Raw genomic sequence first — 21,725 nt, forward strand, 5'->3', positions numbered from 1 at the left:
GGAAGATGTTTTTAATTTTGGAGGGGTGAGAGATCCCAAACAATTTTCATCCCACTGATGCTACAGTGAGCTCAGATCGTTAAATTTAATCATCCAGGCTGAACAATCTTGGATTCTAAGACTGCATCCATCTCTGTGCAGAAACCCATTGCACACCCCTGGGACAGGATAAGGCTACTGTGGAATGCCCATACCCTGCCTGCAGTCCTGTTTTGGCACCAGGCAGCTGCAGTGGATTTTGATTTTTAAATTAAGCAAAAAAAATCTTCCTGCTGAGGGGTTCTTTCTTTTTTTTATGTAGTGGGGCTATTTTACCAGAAGGGACAAAACATAAAATAATTACCATCAAAATCACAGGATCATAACCAAGTATTTTGACTTCAGAGTGATTTTTGTTAGGGGCCTAATGTCTGCATAAAGAGCTTCTATTCTCACCTCCACTCATTACTCTAGTATTAAATTTTTCTGGTACAGTCTTTAGCAAAGACCAAAAAGTCCTTTAGCTTGGATAGGGAGTTAATACATGTCTGTTCCTGAAAGGACTAATAAATGCAGCACTTCTTAAATATTCAGTCAGTTTGAAATACAGTGGATTATTCCTTCTCTCATTTCTAAAAAGAAGTGGAAGTGACATTTTTAAATCTGCCTGAGACTTGAAATACATGTGAGAAATGCACAGAAGTTGAGATGTGCATGAAGCATTAATGAGGGCAAAGTGGGTTATGAACTTTGCACATCATTTCCTTGCAAGCCTGCAACTGGGTCTCTCTATTAGGTGTGTGTGGCTTGGCCCCTGAGAGTGTCTTGGAAATCCAGTGGCTCAGCTGTGTGTCTCCAGTTTCCTCTGCTGAGCTTTCACTCTGGGTGTGCACCACAAGAACTTGCTATTTCTTGGGTATTTTATAAAAGAACACAAGCTACATTGGACAGGTCCCAAGCCAGAGAATCTGAGGTTATGCTCATAGAGGAATATCAAATATCAAGACAGGATGTCCTCCTTCCCCTTCTTTGAAATAAATACACTTAAAAAATAAACAGTATTTGGGATGCAAGAGAGATGTGTCCTCTAAGATGTGGAAAACAGCAGCTCCTCATAACCAGCATTAGCATGAACAAAGAAAATGTACACTACCTTTTTGAGCTTCAGCAAAAACTAGGAACACAAATGGGCTGAGGGTTTCCTTGGCCAAGGCCTCACATCACTTTGTTCCCACTTCTCTTCAGCAGGGCTTGTATCTTTACAGGCTGAACCAAACACTCATGTCCCTTTCTCTCACCAGCTACGTGTCAAAGCATCCTCCCCATGTTCCCTCACGGCTCACAGTGTCACCTCATGCCAGGAGCATTTCTCTTTTGGAGGCAAGACAGAGAAGATTGAGAAACAGCCCTGCCAGCTTCCAGTGGTGCAGGGAGAGGCTGGGACCCATCACCCAGCTAAAGGCTGCCACCACTGGCCATTTGTGGCATTCTGCAAGACCATCCTGCGGGTTTTGAGCGTGGCTTTGCTCTGGTGGGGGCAGCCAGGAGGGTTTGATGGAAAGTGCCACAAGAGCTTGTCCTGTCCTGGCAAAGCGAAGAGCTTGGTTCTGTGTGTGCCCCTGATCATAACTAAATTATTCTCAGAGAGAGTGGGATTCCTTTAGAATGTGTTGACTCCCTGAAAATGCTCCTACAGGAATAATGCAGGTGCTCCAGAGCTACATTTGTAGGTGTTGTGTAAGTGGAGAGCAGAGTTAGGGGTTATCTTACCCTCAGATGATGACAACCACTCTTCCCTGTGCATATAATTGGTTGGGCCTTATAATAAACACCCACCTGGCCAAAACGATAATTCTCCCTTTTCTGCATGGAAATTCTGCTTTTCATCAGGGCTTCCTGCTCAAAGAGCTCTTTGATGTGCAGTGTCCAGTGGGAAGAAATGACAGTAAGAAAAACTCCCAGGCTCTCTACAAATGCATCATACATGGGTTTGCTGCAAACATACACTTCAGAGGGCAGCAGAGCATTCTTACCACCACCCACTGCCAGAATCATCCATGAGGGACTAGCACAAGGTTATCCTTGTACTCCTTAGCCCTGTGTTTCCTGGTGTAGAGGCCTTATAACTCCTTACATATGTGTATCTTAATGGCATAGCTCAAAGCTGATGCCAACATCAAGTACTGGTTTCTAGAGAGTCCAAACACCATCACAGGAGGAGGTAAGTGCATGACAATGGGGCATGTTTTAGTAAAACAGATTTAACCTGCTGAGTGGGCTGTGGAGTGTGAAAAGGGGAAATGCAACATCTTGGCTTGTTCTGACACAGCCAAACATTGTGTCAGTGGCCAAGCAGCAATAGTTGAGATCTGAGTTCCTTCTAAACCTACTAAATGCTGTTCCCCATTACCCTAACTCAGAAGACAGGTAGGATGTGTCTGACCATGATGGGCTGAAGGTTCAGTTCAACACAGTTGTTGGAAACATTTGGGGCTCCTGGTCAGAGAGGGAAGAACTGAAAAGCAGATGAACAGGACCGGTAATCTGGTTCTCCCTGCTCGTAATTGACCTAAGTGGTGTGGGCATATATCAAGTGTTGTTTTTAAAAAGACAAAACCTATCATTTGCAAAGATTAAAAACGTGCTGAAGTTTTTGCGTGCCTCTGTCAAAAGCACACGAGTCTATAACTTGCTGCAGAAGGGAACATCTGTGTCTAATTGGTGAAACTCAGGGTTCATAATGGATGATTCAAATGAACTAAACCATTTTGTCAGTCATTCAGTTGTGGATTATAAATTAATCAGAAACTCTTCCCCCTCCCCTCCGATCTGTCTTGCATTTCCTGTCCCTTGTGGTTTGGTTTTTTCCCTCATCTCAGAGCAAGTCTTGAATCTTTTTGGTCTCACAAGCCATAATAAATGAACAATTTCCTCACTGCCATGACCTTTCAGCCATAACTCTGGAATTCACACACGGCACTTCCCCCTGTGCCCGGGTTTGGGGGTGCAGGTTTGGGGTTCCACTCGATATCGTGGCCAGCGCATTGGGGAACAAGGGACACCCGAGTTTGGGCACATCTCAGGAGTCTTGGATTCAGAGTGTGCAGGATATTTCCCTTCAAACTGTGACAGATTCAAGTGAAAATGAAGGCAGGAAAGGAAGCCTATCCCGAGAGCAGGGGAGGGATTTCTGGGGGGATGCACTCACCCATTGAGCACTTTGGTGAATGATCCCACAGGACCCGCTGATCCGATGCTTTCGGGTGTTAACAAAGTCTTCTGGTAGCAGAGGTGGGGCTGTGAACGCCCCCCATCCCCTTCTCAGAGTCTGAAAAGAGACACATAGATCAGTCACATATTCCTCAAAATAAAATCTCACCCTTGATCACTGCTAATTTAGAGAGGCTTGATCCAATCTGTAACCCTCCCACAGCCAGGGGTGCCACCCTGGGACAGCAGCAGTGCTGGTGCACACTCTGCCTCCAAAATTGGGCATATATTTTAGTTGAAAAGTTAGTTATTTACTGTTTCTTGATATGCAAATATATTATTTAAAAGTGAGCTCAAAAGATTAACAAGGAACAGAGGGAAGACTGCACTGATGTGCTGGGATGGAGGGAAGGAATAAAAGAGAAGTCACAGAAAATCCCTTTTTCCTTCTTCCAAGTGTAGGAGCCACCCTCTCCCTGAGGAAAGAGGAACATATTCACTGAAAACCAGCTAGTTTTCAGTAAAATCCAAGTGGCAACAAATGTGTCTGTAATTCTGATGTGAATTAGTAAATGGATCTAAATGTTAGGATCTGTAGCCTCTCAAATTGACATAAAGTTTTGCTATTTTTGCCTGGATTTTCACTATGAATTAACTAATCCAGACTAAGCCCCAAAATATTACCTCCTAGAGAAAAGGTCACTAAATTTCTATTAATTTAGTTTTGTATTTTGTGCTGTGGGACTCCTAAGGCATTAAACAGAGAATAATACGTATGTGGCAGATGAATGTTGTTTCTTTTCCACTTGAGACTTCAAACCACAGTTCAGCCCAGGTGCCTTAAATGAGAAGCCTGTAGATTATTCCACTGTAATTAACATAAGCTTCGATTTAAATGACATTTTTACAAATCAAATACTGGATTTCAAGTTGAATACAGAACACAGTTTCCAGCCACATTGCTGTTTTGGTCCTTTGCTGTGGCCATCCTGCATCCATCCTGAAATCCCTCAGAATATGAGCAGCACCTGCTGGAAAACAAAGGTCGTGCCTCTCAGAACAGGTCTGGCTTTTTGTTTCTATTTAGGGGCTTCTAACATTTGGCATTGCATTTTTTTTATTTCCGTTTCAATATGAGCCAAGGGGAGGGACCAAGAGGAAAAAAATCTGGAATATTTTGATCTTTGTGGCTTTATATGGATTTCACAAGCTTCGTTTGTTCTACTGCCAAGCTTCCTTTGTGTTTAAATAGATAACAGACCAAGACAACTAATCATTTCCAATAAAAAACCACACCAAACCCAGAGCATTCCCTTTCTTTTCCAATTAATTATTGTAAACCCATGCTCCTAGACAGGGTCTTGTGACCTAAGCACTTAGGATTTTTTTTCCCCCCACTTTTCCAAAAAAATTGCCCAAGGCACAGTCAGGGCTCTGTGCTCTGCAAATTTATGAAGGGAGCTTGGAAAAAGACTCAGAGAGCATCTCTGGGAGAAGGCAGTTGTAAATATGATGTGCAAAAGCAGCCTTCTGTACCTTTAGAGAAGCAGCAGCGTGGGGGTTTGTGCCACCATTCATGGGCTTCCTTCCTCTTTGGAGGCTGAAAGGCTATTTCTGGAGAATGAAGGAATAGCACATTTCCCGTGGAACTGTGACTGTGTTATGTAAAATGCACGTTGATTGCTGGTTTACTAGAGAGCTGTTATCTGCTATCACTATTTTGAGAGGCGTTGAATTTGAAGAAGAGAAAAACCATCCAAAAAATCAAACCCACCCAGATTTTACTGCTTATTGAAGTAAAAAAGGCTGAATGTTCTTGAAACAGAAGATGAGTTGGGTGGATGAATCATGGGTAATCATCAATGCAAAGGTTCTTTTTCACATTAACATGGTTTTCTAGTGAAAATAACACAGAGCTCGAGCTGCTGTGGTAACACATTTTTTCTTTACCTTCTTAAGATTTTTGTCACACAACGAAATGTTTAGAGCAACACATTTGTGTGGTCAGAAAGTTGTACATTTGCCAACAGTGGAAATGATCAGTAGTAGGAAGTGAGAATTATGTGAATTACTTTTTTGGGTTATATTTCTGTGGAGGCTGACCATTCAATATACACTTCCATAGACTCTAAGAGTGGCTTTCCATATTAGACATATTAGATTGATGCTGCACAAAAGTAGGAGTTAGACTTGCACAAGCTGAATGAACTTCCCTGTCTTATCTCTGAAGGGAAAGAAAAGAGCAGGACCTTCCAGAGGTCCAGCAGAACTGCATCCTGTGTATAATCTCTGGCAATCTGTAAGATGATTTGTTTTATTTCCCAGGTGTATTATTCCTGTGGTGCAGTGGTGCAATCGATGGAAAGAGGTCTGATTTTATCCCCAGGTTTTCCAAACAACTACTACCCAGGGATACACTGTGTTTGGCAGTTTTTCGTTCCCATGAGAACCCATCTCATCTTGGAAATTTTTGACTTTGACATTTTTGAGAGCTCTGGTGACACTCCAACCCCCTGGGATGGCTTTTCAGCCCCTGCTACAACAGGAAACAGTGACACATCTTCCTCTGAGGAAAACCTGGACTTTGCTCTCCATACTACAAAACCCTCTCTCCAGACCTGGATGTCAAAGGCGGCTCAGAATCTGAGCAGCACCAGAGAGGAGTCAAAGGACCTTGCTGGTCACCTGGATGAACTTCCAGGAATCACCTCAAAAAAAGACGAAGCCAAGCAAGTGGCTGAAGAAAACCAGTCAAAGCAGGTGAAGGAACCCAAAGTGATCACCAAGGCTCAAGCAGAGGAGCTGCCATTCCCGGTGGCTGGCAGTGCCACAGTGCAGAGGGAAAATACCAGTGGCCTGGAAGCAGGAGATGATTTGGAAGGGAAAATCTTGCTTGCCCACCTAGCTGCTGCTAGTGAGAGAGATGAGGTTCTAGCAGAGAGCTGGACCCTTCCCTCAACAGCACTGCCTGTGGAAATCTCCTCCAGCCCTCAGCCAGCAGTGGATATCTGTCCCCACGATGTACTCTATGTTTCCGATCTCATCACGTTTTCCTCTCGCTTCTGTGGACCAAATTCCCCTTTAAACAAGACCATGGTCTTTGGTTCCTCCCTGGAGATGGTGGAGGTTATCATGGAGCTGATCACCACCACGGACCGGGGCCGAGGCTTCGCGATGCTCTTCGAGTACAGGAACATCACAGAGCCCAGTGCTGTCGATGCTGTGAGGCAGGAGAGGAAGGAGAACATGATGCTGCTGGCAATTGTAACAGGGATCGTTGTCTTTGCACTTGCTTTGCTCTCTGCCCTCTGCATAGTTTGCAGGTAAGGTGATACATGTCAGAGCCCTTGAAGCCTGTGATATAATCCATAGGGAAAAGACCAGAAAACAGTTGTGTTTCCTTTGCTCCACTAATGTTTGCTGTCCTTCAAATGCAGTGAAGTGTGTGGGTACAGAGGAGGTCAGTGCCAGTCACTGCTCCTGCCCCAGGCTCCTCAGTTTTCTATTTCTAAAGCTCCTGTACCTCAGATATATTTTCTTTTTCCAGCAGAAATACTTGAAAGGTCAGGACTTCCCTGGACATTCTTTCATTTCAGTGGCAGCGGTGCCTTTGGACCTCAGTTTTGGGACAATAACTGGCCAATGAACAAAAGCAGAACAGATAGATCATCCTTCCCTGAGTCTCCCAAGCACTGACAGGCACTGCATCTTTTCCCAGAGATCCCAGTTTGACTCTAACTAACCATCACTAACACCCTGCAGAAAAGTAAATAATAACCAAAGTACTACCACTTAGAATTAAGATTAAAAGTTGTTTTCCAGTCTGTAGCATATTTTATCCAAGAGCCTGTGCAGACATTCTAACTCCAATGAATTCAGTGTGCTCAGAAGTCATCTGCACAGCCCTGTGATGCTGGGGAGGAGCTGAGAGCCACGCTGCAGTGCCTCTCATTGTTCCCAAATGGGATCCAAAATGATACAGTCAAGGGATCTGATGGCCAGGCTGGGTTTCTCATTTCCAGGTCCTGGTGCTAACTAGTTAAATGGCTAAAACCAGACAGTTACAAAAGCATACCTCTCCAGTCAAGTGCTTTTATTTCATATGTTTCTTTCCTCTATATTTATCCAAAAAACACTTCTCCGCCCCCCAGCATATGTTTGCATTTTTCTTACTAACTCCCTAGTGGAAACATTTTTGTAGAAACAGTGATTTTTTTCCCCCCTTCCAACAAATTCAAAACAGAGACCGAGCTCCCCAGGTTTTTGTCAAAATAAACAGCACCTTTCCAACGTTTGGGTTTCAATGAAAACATCGGGTAACCTGAAGCAAACCCTGTCCCTTGCAGGGTGGTGGCTGGGCACTGGCAGGAGCCTTCATTTCCCGGAGCCAGCAGGCAACTGGCCTGTCCTCCCTGTTCCTGCATCCCCTGCCTCAGTCACTGTGCATCCTCCAGCCCAAAAGGTCTCAGGATTGCCCAGACACTCCTGGTCACTGAGGGTGGTTTGTTAGAGGAACTTCATTTTCCTTCTCCTTGTGGGGGCTGCATTTCTAGCTCTGGCTAAATAAATACAAAATATGGGCCATCCCACTGGGTATCAGAGAACACAGGCACAGTGGTGAAACTTAAATACAATCTCTCTTGCTGTATGTATAGAAATCCCTGCCTTCAGAGTCCGAGGTCTTCACAGTTTTAAGAGTTAAACTTGCATGTGTTACATCTAACTAACCTTTTTCCTTTTTTAAAGAGCTTGCAGAACACTAATTTAGACCACAATTTTTTTGCTAACTCTAAAGGAAAACGTCTGGTGGAAAATGTCTTCCAGATACCAAATACTTTATTTTTATACCCTTGCCAATCTTCAAAAGAGACAGAAACAGTCTCCCTTCACTATGGCAGCAGTCTGGATTGATACACATGTTGAGTAGGCTGTTCTTGCTCCAACACTCCTATTTAATTTCACTGTAACCATCCATGAAGCAGAGGATTATTCAAACCAAAAAGAACATGGACAATCTGAGGTTGCACTGGCTGAGGTTCACTCTGCACAGCCTGTTTAGAAAGTCAGGCCATGCTGCTCACATTCACAGTTTGGCTTTTTGCTTGTCAGATGTTTACAAAATAATGTTCTGCTCTTGCTGACCAACAGAGAAAAAAGTGCACACGATTTCAGCCCCACACAAAAATGTTTGTGTGTTCTGGGAATACATCCTACCAAGAGCCCTGTGGCACAGGGTCAGGATTAGACTCACTTCTTTTAACACTGGTGTTTATGTCTTTTGATTGCTCTACAACTCTTTTTTATTATTTTTTTTTTTTACAAGAAGATATCTATACCTCAGTCAGCTATTGACTGGATATAAATAGAGATTATCCCTACTCCTTTAGCCTCTTGAAAGGGCATTTACTATCCCAGTAAATGCCTGAATTCCCTGCGTGCTATTCCAGAAAGGTCTTGATTATAACACTGTATTTCTTGTCAGACTTAAAGCATTTAAGTGAGAGCTGACCCAGGTGGAAACAGTGCCGTGACCTGTGCTGAGTTACCTCACTGATATTGCACTGGAAGAGCCTTTTTTTCCTCTTTGCTGTGCTCACTGCTTCGAGGATTTTGGTCTCTGGCCCCAGAACCACTGGCAGTGTTTGGAGCTTGCCTACCCCTCCCAGTTGTGGGTTTTTAATGCAGCTCAGAATAAGACTGCAGAGACCACTGAGCACATCTAAACTTCTCTCAGATTGAGCCCATCAAGCTCTGTTTTATGCTTCTTGCCCTGAGAAATCAGGTGTCAAATGTGTATCAGCCACAGCCTGTCCTCACTGCAGGAAATGTCAGGGTGGCAGGGGTGGGCTGACAATGTTTTAGCAGGGCAGCACAAGCAGAACTGGCACCAGCTCCCTGAGGCACAGTGACACTCATCCTGGCCAGGCTGTGCCATTGCAGAGGATGCCAACAGTCACCTTGAAGCTCTTGTAAACTTGCCTTCCACTTTCTTTTCTCTTCATACTTGATTTGTTCCTCTGGTACCAGGTTTAGCTATTGATTTTTTTCCCCCCATTTCTATCTGCTGCTCTTGCTCAGCTAAAAGTAGCAGGCTCTGCCTTGCCAGGAGTAGAAATGGCCTGGGATGGGCTTGGCATCCCCTGCCCCTCCAATGCACCAAGTCATCAGCAGTATCTGCTCGGGCTCATTGCATTCAGCCAGGGCAAAGCTCTCTGGGGAAACTCCAAGTCTCTGCCACACTGCAGCTTTTGTTTGCTACTTGGGGAAGGAATGAAAGCTTCAGTTGTTAGTTGGCCAATAATTCTAATTACTTTTGGCCATGAGGCCTGGCTCGAGTAATGGGGTATTTTTTATTTTCTTTCCCAAGCCCCCAGAACAACAGATATGTCCACCTTATTTAGTTCTAATCCTGTCCCATGTAGTCAAACCTTTGCTCTATGATTGCAACCCATGGATTGCAACTGCATTTTACATCTGCACAGCCTGCCAAGGACCTGTTCCCCATCACAGCCCTACAGGGACAGGGATGTGATCAAACCATCGCGTGCTGCCCTCTCTGCCCTGCCAGTCACTGCCTGCCACGCTGGCACCTGAGATTGAGAATGTGCCTTTGTCGTGTAATGCCCTCCTAGAGAATCCTCAGCACTTCTGGGCTAAAAGCAGACCTTTCCTCTGCCATCCTTGTGTTGGGCACAATGCAGACACCCCTTCCTGCCTGCTGGAGCTGTGTCCTCTGCTTCTCTCCTCCACACATCAGACTGATTTACTTAGACACCTCTGACAGCTAGACCTGTCTGGAGCTGCCTGCTGGGGAGCACAGGGCAATTTTCACAAAGCTTCCAAAAGACTTAATTTTTTTGTTGTTGTTGTTTACTCAAGAATTTTAAAGCAACTCTTTTTTTTCTTTAATTACATTTTCTTTTAAATTATAGAAATTGGTCTGTTTTCACATTGGCTGTTTTATGTTCATGAGCTGTGCACTGATCCAAATCTCTGGTCTCCTTGGTGGAGAGGTCCTCAGTGGACCACAGAGCTGCAGTCCAGCTGGAGAATGAGCTAGAGAAACATTAAGATCTCCAACCCTGCAAACTAGAGCATGTCTGTGTTGGTTTTTAGCAGTAAATCCAATTGTTCAGTGAAAATCAGACTCTCAATACCCAAAGCGTGATGAGGGAAGAAAAATTAAAACAGTGATATTTCAGCCAGTTACCATTTTCCAGTCCTAATTTAAACTTTGTAAAGAACAGGACTCTCTCTCTCTTATTCTATCATACTCACACAGGAAACATCTTTGCTGGGGGCACCTTACTCTCCCTTTGGTTCACGCTGCTAAACTGCAGTGTGGTTTGCAGGTTAGTTATGTTGTCTGCTAAATTTATAAAGGAAAAAAGCCAAAAGAATGTGAGGTATTTCAGTTTCTTAAGGCAGAACTTGCCCAGTCTATCCATAGTTTAAATTTTTCTATGGGTTTTGACAGGGAAGAGCTGGGAGGAGAGGAAGATAATAAAAAAAAATACTGCCATGTGGACAAACAGAGGAGTTACACAGAGTTCTCCCACCATCTACCTGAACGCCTTGACTACCACACTAATTCATTTTTTTGGGTATGCTTGGCCAGGTCACTCCTGCTGAAATGATTCTGGTGCCCAAAAGGAGCTTCTGGGGGATGTGTGTGTTGAATATTGACATGCACATTTTCTAGTCTGAAATATTTCATGTGTTGTTTGATCTTGCTTGACAAGGCAACACTAATCCCAACTGGAAGCCTTTCCCTGCTCCCCCTTCCTGAATCAGTGCATTAAAGAAGAGCATTCCCTGCTTCAGCCTTGAGTTTCCCTGAGAAGCCCAAGCAGTGGCTGTGCCTCCTGGAGTAACAGCTATCTGTCTGGATCTCCTCTGGATTAAATTCCCAAATGCCAACTTGCTCTCCTCTTTTTTTCTGTAGTCCCCTCTGTATTCACCAGGAATAGCATATGGGTTTTTTCCTCCCTCAATTCACTTGTCAGTCAATGAGCATTTTTTAAGAGATCCAATGACACGGTGCAGGAATGAAACCCATCATGCCCAAGACAGAGCAGACACTGGCTCACAGCCACCTCCTTAGGTGGTCCCTGAGCCCCTATTCTTACAAACAAACAGTAATGAAATGGTGACTGAAAACTCAACATCTTGGCTTCAACTCATAACTACCAAAAACACTTGCATGGAGGAGATTAAATGCCTTAAACCAACGCCCACAACAAGAAGCACAACAGCCAGCAGCACAGATAGTAGGGAAAACAGTAACACTGGTTGCATCCCATCTGGTCAGTGCCTTAATGCTCCCATGTGGCTACTGTCCCACAGAGAACCACTGAGCACAAAGGCAAAATATACTTGCCTCAGTCATTGTAACATTCATTAGCACCAGTGGTATCTTTGAGTCTTATCCATCCAAAAGTTAGTAACACTAGTTGTTTCATAGTCTCAGTTTTACAAAAAATGTGAAAAAATGGTTGAGAACATGTGTGTGCCTCCCTTCAGCCAACGGGCACATTCACCCCACAATGATCTGCCTCTTAGTGAAAGGGTCACACAAATGAGCAGCATCTGATGCTCTCTGCTTGCTAAAAATAGCCCAGCACACAGAATTAGCTCTGCAGATGAAATGTCCTGTCTAACAGGATCAGAGGGATGTCACTGCCCAGACCCAGGCAGGATCTCAGCCCCGCTATTCCATTACTGATGGGGAAGAGCAGCTGGCAGGGGGAGCCTGGTGGGACTTGGCAGAGGTCTGAACTCTGTTCCTGCTTTTGCAGTGATCACGGGAAGAAGATGACAGGTTCTTCTCTTCTTCAGCTGGCTTCCCACCACATGAACATATAATTTTCTCCCCTGGTTTGCAGGCCTTGCTGCCTTAGCCTTGGCAAGTATTTTGGCTGCTCCTGTAGGTGGGAGAGCTCACAACCTGCTGGGTTCCCCTCGCGGGATGGGCACGGCCGAGACCTTCCCCTCAGACCTTTAACTCACTTGTGGGCTGGTTGTTGTTGTCGCTGTCTCTCCTTTTCAGGCAGAGAACGTGCCCCAAAAGGAGCTCATCCAACGCATGCAGTGACCAGGAGGTTAGTGCTAATGGCTTCAGCAATTTCTGTTTCTCTCTTTCATATTGGCTGTTGCACTGTTTATCTGACGATGTTTACTGGGGCATGTTCTGAGTTGTAGAACAGGATCCAGAACTCCACTGTCGATATCAATGAGCTCCAGCTGGTGGTGCCAAGCCGGGAGAATGAGAACAACAACCACTCTGTGAGCCGGGAGCAGGCGGGTAAGCGCGGGGCAGCGGCGGAGCAGGTCAGGGCACCCGGAGCCCTGGGCCAGTTAATCAGATAGTTCCTTCCTTGCGATCCTCCTCTCTGTCTTGCCCGTGCACAGCTGGAGAGCTGCTTCACAGCAGAAAGCCTTTGTTGTGGGGACTCTCCCTTGCTGCTCTCCCCCCTCCCTGGGAGGGTGATTCCCCTGGCAAGGAGCACACACAAGCACAGCTCCAGCGTGCTGCCAACACAAGCTGTGACAGCACATGGCATTGCAGAGACACTGGGTTAGCAGAGCAAAGATGTTGGGTTCAGGCTGCTACAGATCCATGAACTGTCGAAGAGTTTCACCTGCCCTGTGCCTAACCTTGTCCAGAAAGGACCAGTCTTACAGTGCTCAGAGGGGCTCTGGTCAGCTCCAGCTCCTGGAGCTTACTGTTTTTTGTGGGTCTATGTGGAACTGCTTTGGGTGACTGCTCCCCGTATTAGCAGGGATGAGTAAATACAAATAAATGATGACTTGAGAAGGCTGCAAGTTTCTAATCTGCAGCACAACCTTGTTTGTGTTTAATACAAAGGATTTCAGTTTACCTCTGTCTTTATTAGAAAGCAGACCCAAGGGTGTTCCTCCTCTCCTCTTCTGTTTCTAAAAACTTGCAGTTGCAGGAGAACAAACTGTTGGCTTGAATTTTGTTCTGGCTGGTGTGACAGGCAGCCAAAGCCTGCTCTAGATTGCCTGGGGAGGGAGGGAGGAGGGTTTTTCATGGAGGAGTTGGAAACAGATGTTTTGGACTCTTGCAAGCAGCCTTTATTGATTTTCTTCCTTTGTCAGTCCCTTCCTGCAGGGGCAGCACAGAACGGTCTCCTCAGGACACTGACCCAGACGTGCCCTCCTCCATCTCCGCCGTGACCACCGAGACCGGGAGCGACGAAGTGTTTATCATTTCTGCTGGACCTGGGGCCAGTGGGCTGAGCTTTACCACCTACAGGATACAGGTAGGAATGCTCTCTAGCAAGCCACAGCATGTCCCTCTCGGACAGCACCTGTCACATCTGTCCATGTACGACTACCACCCACTTTCTAAGCAGGGCAGTGGCTGAGCCAGGCAGTTCTCCCAGCCCTCAAGCTGAGCTGCCATCGAATGATGTGGGCTGGGATATCCCAAGCCAGTGCCTTCCCAGTTTTGGGAAGAGTAAGTACAGAAGTCTGCCTTGAATCTGATAGCCAATAATGCAGATGTCTGCTGACAGGCAGTAGAACCAGCCCTCTGAAATATGTTAGTTGGCAAAGATGATGTTCCATTAAAAATATCACCTGCAGCAGCTTAAAGACCTGGGAGTGAGACCTGCTCCTGCCCACCACTCCCAAGAGATCAGGGAAGGTACTCGGCTCCTCAGCTTGGCAGAAGGTTAACTATCTCACCAGGCTGATGTGAAAATTAACAGTGTAGGCTCCAAAAAAATCAAGTGCTTCAAGTGGAAGCTCTGGAGCCCTTTCAAATTCAGGCAGAAACCTGAATCAATTCAGCAAGTTCTTATTTTAGCTCTTTCCCCTGCACTCCTGGTCCTTTATCTGTTTAGGAACAGATGATGACTCGGAAGCCTCAGGTCTGGCTGTCACCTCCTCAGCCTTGAGTGAGTGCAGACGGGGCACATCCATTACCAGTGTGTGCTAGAGCCTTTCCCAGGTCAATGTTCTCTTCTCCAGTGCCCTCTCTTTTTCCCACAAGAGGATAAACAAGCAGCACAAGGAACTCACATGCCCAGGACAGTCTGTGTAATACTTCTGTCACAGTTTACAAAACAAAAGCATTCTGTATCCCCGCACTTGATTAGGAAGTTAGCCAGGAGGCCATGCTGGTCAGGATTTTTCTACCCTGGTGTAAGACACGTGCTGAGCTTTTCCTCCAGTTGGCCACACTGACTAACAGGAAGAGAGAAAGAAGGGAAAATAGCTCTGGTGCCTTCCCTTGCCTAAACATTACCTTCTGTGGAGCAGGGCACTGTGAGCTGCACCCAAACTGGGCACCCTCGAGCACCTGAACTCCCTGGTCCTCCTTCCCAGGGCAGAGAGCTTCACCTGGTGGCAGTCACATACACACACACCTTCTAGGCAGAGGGGAAACCCTCTTTCCTGCCCCACCCTAGTCAGGAAGACTCACAATCCCCATTTCTATTCTGCCATCACTTCTGCAAGCATCTTCAGAGGAGATTTATATTTTAAAAAAAAATAAAACGAAAGAGTTAGTGCTAAAAGAGTGAAGGTAACCCAAGAATAAAAGTGACTTGCCTCATTATTGACTCAGGAGGCATCTCCTCCTCGGTGATGTCCGTGCTGCACACAGATGAGTCCACACTCCCAACCAAATCCCCCAATGAGCAGAAAAACAGCCCAGGAACCATGGCAGGGCCTCTTTGAAAGCCCTGGGTCTCTCCCCACAGCTGAAGACTATCATCTCCAGGGGGGGTGAACATCAAGCACAGCTGGCTAATTACAGACCTGCCATCATTGGGCCACTTCATACTCAGAGTTCCTGAATATTAAACATGCTCACAGTTTAATTTTTAAACATGTATTTTTAGGGTGTAAAATGCAGCTGGGCAGCCAGCCCCTGAGCCCTGCAGAGGGGATGGTGCAGAGCTTTGGTGGCCCAGCACTAGGGAAGTGGGATGAGTTACCCACTGGAGCAGAGCCTGTTTCTTGGCAGGGATCCTCCTGCAGTTATCCTCTGTGAAAAGATGTGAAATCCTGAGCCTTCACGGTGCAGAAAATAACACCAGCAGACTCACCTCACCCAAAATGCTCCGCTAGACAAAGCCAGATATAAGGAGCTTTCATTAAATAAATTATCCCAATCTTTTCAGTGAGCAATGGTGTCTGGCTGCTTGGCCCTGTGCCACCCAGCAAGTGTGAGCCCTGCTCTGCTGGGCCTGAGCCAGTGATGAACCAGCTTCTGCTTCTCAGCTCCTAAAACCTACTGGAAGACACCAGTCCCCTGTCAGGAGGAAGGAGCTGGGAGAGCAGACACGTGTCTCTGTGTGTGACCAGTGAGAGGAAACAGGGGGCAGGATGGCTTTTGGGTGGCTTTTCCATGAGATCACAGCTCCATCAGTCCTGTTTGTTTTAAGGCATCATTCAGCCTTTGGCCAACCTGTAACTGTGATCTCTGACTTCTGATCAGACATTGCAAGTTTCAGATGCAAAGGTTTCAGTAAAGAGAACGATCGTGGAGGTTTAAGAAACATTTTTTTCCCCAAAACATTTTCCACAATGTATAAAATACATTATTCATCTTCACAGTTACTTCCAGTATATCTATCTCAAAACCAGTGGCTAATTTTTACATCAATTTGGAGGTATTTATAGTAATATTAGAATACTAAATCCCAAGACAGCCTGAAGGGGCTTCTGAGGAGAAGACAGCTGGCTTATAAATTTATAAATAAAGATTGTTGCTTTAACTAAATCTGAGACTAGGAGCTTAATATTGAAACAAACTTATCCTGAGCCTGACGCCTCTCCTGGCTTCCTACTGAGTTTTTTTTCTACTGTAGTAGCTAATTTCTTGCCTCTCTGCCCATCCATTTCCAATATGACATTTTCACTAAATAGTTTCCTTGATTTGCAGAAACTTGAAAGATTCAGTTTCTCAGAAATAACAACTGACAAGTTTCTGGTTTCTCAGGACTTTTAAATCCAGGACAGTGTGGGATTTATTTCAGACCCTTTTTAATGACTGTGTAAACTTTGGGAATGTGGATTTGGCATTCTTCTCATGACAACCATATCTGCACAGCTGAAAATTAAAAATATGTATAGAGTTGTGTAACAGGAGGCTTATATAAATAACAGGTGAAGTATTAGTGAGAATGAAAGGAAATTAACGGGACTGTCAGGGATTCTTTAACTTTAAACCCATATCAATATTAAGGACAAAAATTGTGATTTTAAATGCAACATCAGAACTTATAAAGTATGGAAGAGATCTTTGTCTGTAGTTCATTCCCATGTCTGATCAGCTCTGCTTATGCACAGGGCTGGTGACAACATTTAATGTGGTCTCACCTTCTGATGATGCCAATTTTACCCCGTCTGGATGTCTTGTTCTGCTGCTGAAGCACGTTTTCCACCTGAAGAGAATTTTTTATGCAAAATGAAAATCTTCTTGGCTCCAGTCCAGTCCTTGTGCTTCTTGTTCCATTCACCACAGTCACTGAGAACAGATTATTCCCTTTCTCTTTATTTTTAATTATTTTTCTTAATTCTTCCCTTACATAGAATAAAGAGCACTACTTCATCCTTTCCTCCTGAACTGTGCATTTTTCAGACTCCTGATTCTCTTGTTTCTTGCTTCTGGATTTCTTTCAGCAGCCCCCATCCCCCCTGAAGTTTCATTTCCCCAGACAGGCACACCTGGAGCCTTCCAAGAGCCAAGCTCAGTGGAAGAATTCCGTTTTACACCGAGAATTTTACTATTCTGATCTGTCACATATCTCCAGTAAAATTAAGCTGTAGGTGTTTCATGTGTTTGGTTAGTGAGAGCGGTGTGATTGCTTATAGAACTGAAATTTCCCAGTGATAAACCCAAAACTGGGGAAGCAAGGTAAAACCTTCCTCCGGGGAAGGCAGCAAACTCCAGGCTGGAAGAGCAACGAGAAGTTGCATTCCTGTGTCCCCTGAGAACGACTGAATAACTCAGCCTCTTGCACCAACAGCGTATTTTTTTTAAGTGTTTTAAAAACGTCCCGATGAGAGACGCTGTAAACGATCTTTATTTTTACTCTTTTCAGGACAAAAACCTGAAGAGAAGCGTGACCAGCCCCGGCTCCGTGTGCGAGTGGCTGAGCTCGAACCCCGCGGGAGCCGCCGAGAAGGGGAACGCGCAGCTGGAGAACCCAAACCCCTGTCCCCGGCAGCGCACCTGGAGCGCCCGCACCTTCCACGACCTCCTGGCCCCCATCCCGCAGCTGCAGAAGAAATGGTGCAGCTGGACCACCACCAACAGCCCCTTCACGAAGCTGGTTGACAGTGGCGTGAGTCCTGCAGGGAGGGGAGGGCGTGGTGGTCAGAGCCAGGACTGCTGCCAGGGCATGTTTTCTCCTTGGCCACTGCTTTGCCTCTCCATCCTGCAGTTCCACACGTTTCAGTCTGTCTTCCTCAATGGATGGGAAATCCTTTTGCCCAACTGTACTGTAATTTAGCCAGGCTTTCCCCAAACGTTAAGAAGCCGTATTTTCCGGCTGAAAAAACATTAAAAAAATGCCTTCAGGCAAGATCATCTCCTTGAGTGTTCTGATATGTGCCTTTTCCCCTGGTTATGCCTTAAACTTAGTATAACTGATGTATTATTATTGCACTGCAAGAGCCCGTGGGTGTGGGAGGGATGTCTAGGTCTCCCTGACTGTAACCATCAAACCAGCAGCTTGTTACAAAGCTAATAGAGGATGTTTCTTCCTTTTTGAGGTAGTAACATAGGTTTTTGCCAAAGAATGCATCTTACCTCTAACATAGCCAGGAATTTTAACTTTTAGTTCCCTTGGGATCAAAGTTTCTAATTTTGTATTATTTTGTGCAGGGTTTTTCTACAGCTGCAAGATCCCAAGGTGTCCCAACCAGAAAGGTAATCTCAGCCACTGAGATAGAGGGAGCATCAGAGACCATTTACTCTGATTCCTCTGCCAGTAACGCCTCCTACCCCCTCACTCAGTCTGCACAAAGGCAGCGGAAGCTAACCTCCTGCAATTTGAAGAAATCCAGATTTGGGAACTCTTATTTTGGATTTTTAGCCAGTTCCCCTGACAGCAAACCTGTGAGGTCCTTGGATCCCTCAAGACATCTGGGGGCAGCATCTCCAGTCAACAGCCAAAGCCCCAAAAACCTTCTAGAGAGCTCCAACCCACTGAAAATCAACTTGGTCAACGGTTCGAAAACAAAGGAGCTTCTGGTAGAAACAGATAAAAACAAACCTGTTTTTGTTATTTCTGAAGAAGGGGATGATCAGCAGCCTCTGGTCCTCGCAGAACACCTCAGTCAGTGTGGAGATCTGTCAGAGCAAAGTGCTGTGTATGCAGTGCCAGACAAACAGCCCATGGCTCTGACTGTGGAGGGGAACAGTTCCACCACTTTCACATTGAATCTTCCCCTTTGGGCAAAATCTCCTGCTTTATACAAAGGTCACACAAAGGCCCCCGGCCCCTCCAGGGACCAGCAGAGCTCAGCAGGTGTAGATGCCAACACCACTGAGACCTCACAGGACTGTGACAGCCCAGCTGCTCCTACACTATGCCAAGCTTCAGTCCAGTGATGCCCTTGGAAAGACTGGAACATCAGTTCCCCAAAACAGAGGGAACAGGGACTTGACCAGAGCAGAAGCTGTGCCAAGCAGTTGAGTGCAGCTTTGTTAAGAGCAGCCTTTGCTTCCCACACGCTGGGACTGAGATTATGAGGATACAAACCACAGCACAGCACAAACCACATCGTCCCTTATGCTCACTGACCTCCTCTCTATTCTTTTGCATGAAATTTTGAAGTGGTTTGTACAAGAAAGTATCCTCTGAAAAGGCACTTCAGGCTGCAGAAACCCTTATCTGGAGTAGGAATGAAAGTCATCTGGGATGGTCACAGCATGGTTTATATCTGAAATGTAAATCAGTCCCCTGTCCCTGTGGTGTCACTTGAGTCTTTCTGTTGGGAGCTCTGAGTTATCTATGCCTGTACAATCCAAGCCTTGCCAAGCCAAGGGTAAGAATTCAATCATGCATGTTTGCATACAGTTTTTTAAACTTCATTTTAAGCATTTCATAACTTCTGCACTCTAGCACAAAGCTTACCAAGCATTAGCATCTCTATTATCAAAGACCATGATTAGCTCATATCCTAACTCTTTAGAGGAGTGTACAGACGAGCTGAGCAACCCAACACCAGATGCTTGTTCTATAAAAGTCTGATGTAGCTTTATCTTTGTTAGATCTACATAGGCTTAGAACACCTCAGTCCACTACATTAAGTGACTCCTCATGGCAACAGGAGCATGTGTACAAAAACACTGAAATACTAGGAATAGTCTTCAGCATCCAACCCTTGGATATTTGCAGCTGCTCTGATCCTACATCCACCAGCTATTTATTGCTGGTAACGCACATTGACTGCAGAACTATTTCCCTTCCTTTAGCAGGCAGGACTTAAAAGACAAAATTAAGTGGGGCAAACTTTGAGTGCTTTCTTTGGAAATTAACTCCTAAGTGGCTGTGCCTCCCTGAGTACAAAGCCAGGGCATTCAATGGAACACTGAACCAAAGGGAAGCCTGCTAGTCTCATTGCCTTTAATAACCCCATCAGTATTTTAATTGCCTCCTGGTGATATTTTCCTATCTCTGCAAGACTCCTGCATGTCTGGCCCACAATTTAGAATTATTTTCCTTTCTTAAATGAAAAAAATTCCTTCTGAAGCTGTATTTTGCAGCTGACACAGCACATTGTTTTGAAGCAACAGTATGTCATAAAACAGGTGTCAGAAGGAAATCTTCCACCCGAGTCTTCCCCTGCATTGGCTACAGCGTGCACCCAGTTATTTTAATCCTTCTGTGTGAAGGCATTAAGACTGATTCCTGAAATATTTAACTGAATTATTTATGATTTCACCTGCTATTACAGCTTCCACTTGCCACCTATTAATGTCTAAGATATGCAGCACAAGTAGGTTTTGCCTTATATTTTGTGTGTGTGTTTACATGTCTACGCAGACATAGAAGCCTCGCAGCAGTGGAAGCAAAAACACATATGCCCTTTAGCAGTTGACTCGAACATGAACAGCAAACAAATCTCTGCATCTATTACTACCAGACTGTGTTGAGTAGTTTTGAAGTGCAGAAGTCTGGCTCCACGTTGGTTGCTTCTTTTTTGTGGGGTATTTTTTTGTTGTTTAAATTAATGCTACTTGATTCAAAGGGAAGAGTTAATATATTTATGATTTAAAAAATATTTAGAAGTCTTCAGCACTCTAACAATAACTCCCACTGCATTAAATTCATACACATTGTAATTCAGAATCAGTGTTCTGTTACTTATTACATTTCTAAAGATTGAAGTACTAAAATCTACTTTTGACAAGTCCTTATGTTCAGTTATTGACAATAGCTACATTTGAAGGGCTGGAAAAAGTGGCTTTTTCAATAAAAGCATGTTTAACTATTAATTTGCACGGTGTAACAACACTTACTTTGTTTATTTTGCTGACAGACTGAGTTGCCTGGGCAGTGGCTCAGGGCAGAGGTGCCTCGGGGGGTACCCCGGGACAGCAGCCTCGGGAGCAGCTGCAATGGGAGGAGCACAGGAGCAAACCCTCAAGGATTAGACCTCTCTCAACTTCTCCTCAGTAGCTGAGCCAGATTTCAGAGGAGCTGGTTGTTTACACTGACCTCCCCTCCTACCTGTTGTGCAACCAAAGAGCAGATTTGGCTAAGTAGGTGCAGGTTCTGCCGGGGGGTTCTGGGGGAGTTGGCTTTCCTTTCACATCCTGCTTGTCTGACCCCTGCGTGCCCCTTCCACCAGTGCAGCAGCACAGGGCCAACTACAGAGACATCAGACTGTGCAGTGTCCACAGATCCATGTGCAGAGAGCCCTCCTCCTGATGAATATGCAATATTGATGAATATTGCAATATGCTGCCTGTTCCCAGAACAGACGGGGCTGATTTACCAACTGTTCCAAGGTGATGCCTTCTGGCACCAGGAGATGCTGAAGCCCAATGCCTGCAGGTGCTGCAGGTACACAGAGACCCCCCCTGCCAGGTCAGCCCTGGAGAGCCCCCGGGGAGACTCCAGTTCCTGACTTGCCTTTTGAAGTTGTTTTTTTCCTTTGGCAGATCACAACTGCTAAAGAGATAGTTGGGTTTTATTCTGAACCTCCAAAGAATGTATAAAATATTTTCTTCCTCTTACAGCTAAAGCAACAAGTTCTCATGTTTTTCTCCCCCACCCAGGAACACAAACGGCTTCCACCCAAACTCTTCAAGAAAGTCACAGTGCAAAGTTGACATTCTGAAAGTGGAATAAAGTGCTCTAATACTCTCAGCTGTAAATATTGACTGGGATTACTTTTTAAATAGTATTACTTATGGCATTTGTTTTGTTCCTGACAGCTATTATTATTTCAGAGAGCTCTGCTGCCACTTGCAATGACAGAAATCCTCATCCCTCATGCAGGGGCTCAGGTTCAGTTTTAGCTTTGTGCAGGGCAGTCAGTTT

At 45.2% G+C, this 21,725-nt stretch overlaps 1 protein-coding gene across 1 annotated transcript; it reads left to right on the plus strand.

Moving 5' to 3' along the window:
* The first annotated feature begins 5,589 nt into the window (after window positions 1-5,589).
* LOC108497695 lies at window positions 5,590-20,784 on the plus strand. Its single transcript, XM_017815591.1, has 6 exons — window positions 5,590-6,512; window positions 12,239-12,290; window positions 12,391-12,493; window positions 13,312-13,475; window positions 17,271-17,513; window positions 18,056-20,784. Exons 1-6 carry the CDS (start codon window positions 5,632-5,634, stop codon window positions 18,782-18,784), a joined length of 2,172 nt encoding a protein of 723 aa, XP_017671080.1. The 5' UTR covers window positions 5,590-5,631; the 3' UTR covers window positions 18,785-20,784.
* Window positions 20,785-21,725: the final 941 nt, after the last annotated feature.

The sequence above is a fragment of the Lepidothrix coronata genome, unplaced genomic scaffold (genome assembly GCF_001604755.1).
Source record: "Lepidothrix coronata isolate B3197 unplaced genomic scaffold, Lepidothrix_coronata-1.0 Scaffold51, whole genome shotgun sequence".
NCBI lineage: Eukaryota > Metazoa > Chordata > Aves > Passeriformes > Pipridae > Lepidothrix > Lepidothrix coronata.

Excerpts from the sequence above, each read along its gene's own strand:
- LOC108497695 (XM_017815591.1), top strand. The coding sequence starts at position 5,632 with ATGAGAACCCATCTCATCTTGGAAATTTTTGACTTTGACATTTTTGAG. Across the intron at positions 6,513-12,238 it reads GCCCTCTGCATAGTTTGCAG|GCAGAGAACGTGCCCCAAAA; the intron begins GTAAGGTGATAC and ends TCTCCTTTTCAG. Across the intron at positions 12,494-13,311 it reads TGTGAGCCGGGAGCAGGCGG|TCCCTTCCTGCAGGGGCAGC; the intron begins GTAAGCGCGGGG and ends TTCCTTTGTCAG.